General features: G+C 35.3%; 1 protein-coding gene and 1 long non-coding RNA gene across 2 annotated transcripts; both read right to left on the bottom strand.

Annotated features, from left to right (window-relative positions):
- Positions 1–1,120: 1,120 nt before the first annotated feature.
- On the bottom strand, positions 1,121–3,481 carry LOC113962070. The gene is made up of 2 exons (XM_027672882.1): positions 3,332–3,481; positions 1,121–3,294 (listed from the first exon to the last, which is right to left on the bottom strand). Exon 2 carries the CDS (start codon positions 3,220–3,222, stop codon positions 1,777–1,779), a length of 1,446 nt encoding a protein of 481 aa, XP_027528683.1. The 5' UTR covers positions 3,223–3,294; positions 3,332–3,481; the 3' UTR covers positions 1,121–1,776.
- Positions 1,121–3,680, bottom strand: LOC113962071. The gene is made up of 2 exons (XR_003532438.1): positions 3,481–3,680; positions 1,121–1,614 (listed from the first exon to the last, which is right to left on the bottom strand). It is a non-coding gene; the product is annotated as an uncharacterized LOC113962071 (long non-coding RNA).
- Between the last annotated feature and the right edge of the window lie 6 nt (positions 3,681–3,686).

The following is a 3,686-nucleotide window of genomic DNA, read 5'->3' as shown; positions in this document are numbered from 1 at the left end:
ATAATACATGAAAAGATAATATAATACACTATAAACAAGACACAAAATTCACAATTTCCCACTCCCAACATATCTTCCTTTTTTGTTTTTTAATAAAGATAGAACTGAATATGTAAATTATTTGTAATTTAGAGGGATTTCAGCAATAAAGAGCTTCAAGCTAAATATGGGATAAAACGTTAATTTGTAATAAGGAAGGAGATAACGGAATTTTTGTTGAACTTATAAGAGAGAATAAGTAACTTTGAAATATATGATATTAATCAAATAATATGTTAAGCCCTATATAAAAATTATAAAAAGAGAAATCTCCAGAATAAAGTTTACCTGAGCTTTTTGGGTATCTCAACCCGAAGCTATAAGGGTTGCCTCCGACCTGAGGACCAGCATCTCCCGCTCTACCAGCTAAGCCAGTCCTAGCTGGGTCAGGAGACCGTTCACTTGCTTGTCCACTCCAACTTAAGGTTGTGTGGTGGGTAACGCAGTCGGAGGACTTTTCAGTACCTCGCCTAACCCTTACCTCGCCTCCCTCTCCACTTGGGCTAGGGAACTGTTATGGGGGGTTCAAGCCTCGAGCATTCCCCTCGAGCTCTCTGGCCAAAGAATACTCGCCCTTGAACTTCTCATTGTACTAACGATGGAAGTTCAATACAGTGCAAAACTAAGTTTGTGGAGATTTCCAACTTAACGATAAAGGACAAAAATGTAAATTTGTTAACATTTTAACCTTAGCCCGAGTTTATAAACAGATAAGAAAGAACTTTATAATTTTGAGGTTTTTCAAGTTTCCACACATTCATACTCTCACACAAAACATTCACGGAGGCCTCCTTCATTCGCACAAACACACTCTTACATTCACCTCACGCCGTTGATTATTTGTGGAGTTTAACTAACTATAAACATTTGTATAAATTGAAAAATAAACCATATGTTTAAACCATATAATTAGTTTCAGTGTGTAAGTTTAAGTAGGTAAGTAATTATTCCTGTAAATTGACATTTTTTATATATTTCCAAGTACATATATACTTCTAATAAAAAAGTAATAATTATATGAAACCAAAAATTGTCAGGAATGAAAAAACATTTTTTGTTATAAAACTATTACTCAGGTGTCATTTATCTTTATTACCTCTATTCCCCCTTTTTTCTTTTTACTGACAAGGTATACATTATCAACTACTACATTAATGTTAAACCTTGTAAAAGTCAGATTAAATGCTACTTTCAGTTCTGTGGACTACGGTTTTTGTCAGACTTCTTACAAGGGATTTTGATGTGCATGACCTGGTCTCCCTGTTTCTTTTGTGTTTCTTACTTCTTGTATTTTTTGTATGTTTGTTTCAATTGCTGTAGAAACTTGAATAATAAACTTAATAAAGGGGTTAACAATAACATTTCAGTATAAATCAGGTAATCAATTATCAAAATATTAAAACAATATATAAAATTATGTAAGAAATATTCATTAAAATGCATGAGAACACACTCATTCTTAAGGTTAAATGGTTGTTTTCAGTTACATAACTTGTTCTAGTTGTTGCAGAAATTTGTAGGCAGTCCTTGTTTTCTTCAGTTGTTATCTTTTTCGTTGTGATGTTGTTCTTTTTTCTTTAATAATAAAACTCAATAAATATGTTAATAATAAAGTAAATAATTATTAAACACAAAAATAACACATGAAGGTAAATAAGAAATACTTATTAAAATATATGAGAACATATTCATTTTCAGAATCAAACTAAAAAAGCAGCTGCTACACTCACACTTCATTCATAAATGTTTTTGTTTGATTCGTGTGTAGAGATTTCCGTAATCATCATGATATGCCATTTCTTCTACATATAACAGTCCTTGATTGTCAGGGACTGTGCTTGTAATTATAACAATTTGTTCAGTCTTTTGTTTTTTGGGTCTTTGAGATGTTGCGTAAGGGGAACGCTGTGGATTTTTAAAGCTTTCAGAGGGAGAAGTAGCATTTGCCTTCAGAGGAGTTCTCTTGCATGTTCTTCCCTTTTGACAGGCAACCTGTTTGGCAATGTCTTTGGCGGTGTCATCTACAATGGCTTTGAGGATAACAGTGCCATTCTTATAAGAATAAACTTGGACAACTTCAGGCATGTGTGTCACCAGCTCTAAGGTGGACTGGAAGCCTAGGTCTTGGAGGGGCAGTGGTTTGTGGACCATGGTTATGTACTGCTCTTCCAACTCTGCTGGCGTTAAGCCCTCCTTGGCAGTTATGAGTATCGCTCTCACCTCCTTCTTCAATACTTCTATGAGTTGTGCTTGCTTCACTGTGTCTATGGATGTTATCGTTTCCTTTGGTTGGAGGTTTGAGTCTTGTATGCCTTGTCTATTGTATGTTGTTGTTACTATACCTTGATTCTTTTCTTTTGTATCAGATTCATTTTTTCCCGATGCATATGTTTTAAACTCTGACTTGAAGATGTTTGCTATTTCCTGATTATAAAATTCACTACTTTCTACTAGTGAACATACATTAGAAATATAAAACGTTTTATCTTCTAACACATTGGTAGATGTATTTTCTGATTCTATAATAGTTTGTTTATCTTCACGATGTTTTACACTTTTTTTGAAGAACTGATGAAATGAATCGATCATGGCTAGGTTGGATTCTGCATGCTGCTTATTGGTTTTTATCATAGGGGTTAAAGTAGCAATATGATTTTCATGGGCGCTGCAGTCTTGGTGGGTGTTTATTTTTAGCAGGCTGGAAGTGCCATGGGTGTCGCCACCTTGACTGATGTTTATGTCAGTCACCCCAGAAGATGATGTCACCGGAGGGTTGCCGAAAATGGGTGTTGTTAGGGTGTTACTAGGGACAGGCGTTGCCATGGTGTTAGGTGATGTTTGTGTAGTTAAAATGCCATCTTGGGAGTTAGCAGGGGCGCCATTTTGCGAAGAGTTACATGCAGTAGTGATCTTAATGCTATTTTGAGAACTAGTGTCAAGCTCGCCATCTTGTGTGTCTGTAAAAAGCCTGCCTTTTCGTGAGGGGCTAAAGATGACTCCATTTTGAATTTTACTCTGTGAGTCACATGGGAAAGCATTACATGGGCTTGGATTTTTATTTTCCATTATTTCAAATTGTGATTCTTGTTTTTCTTCCTGTTTTTTTAGTTGTAATATATTAAGGATTAATGTCCATGTTATCAGAGATTTCGAAGCTTTCTTATCTCCATTATTACTTGCCATCCACAAAATTTTGCCAATTTTGTCCCACTCTTGACAGTTTAATGTTTCTGTGATTGGGTCTATATTTTTATTAATCCATTTTGTCAGTGCTTTTAAGGATTTTTTGATTTGAGAATGTCCATAATTCTTGATTAAATTTTTAGATAATAATATAACTCCAATTCATCTTTAGAAAGCTGGGATTACATTTTGATATTAATTTTCTAAGATGAGTAAAAGGAAGTACTTAAGGTGAAAGATAATTTCGTTGTTGCTCACCTCTCTGAGGTGTTCTGATCTGATTTGCTATGCAGCTGTGGCGAGTGTTGGAGTTCACAGTCTCTTTGCAGTTTTTCTTCAAGGGGAGCAGGCAAGTTCTCTGAATTTCAGAGACCTTCTAGTTGTGCCCTGCAGTTGAGAGCCATTTGTGGAAGGCATAAAGGAGAAAGCCAGATCCACAACTTCGTGGGTGAAAAGGCTAGAAG

The sequence above is a fragment of the Neopelma chrysocephalum genome, unplaced genomic scaffold (genome assembly GCF_003984885.1).
Source record: "Neopelma chrysocephalum unplaced genomic scaffold, ASM398488v2 Primary Assembly neopelma1_103047, whole genome shotgun sequence".
Classification (NCBI taxonomy): domain Eukaryota; kingdom Metazoa; phylum Chordata; class Aves; order Passeriformes; family Pipridae; genus Neopelma; species Neopelma chrysocephalum.
The sequence above is the reverse complement of the archived record's forward strand: the minus strand, read 5'-3'. Positions and strand labels throughout refer to the sequence as shown.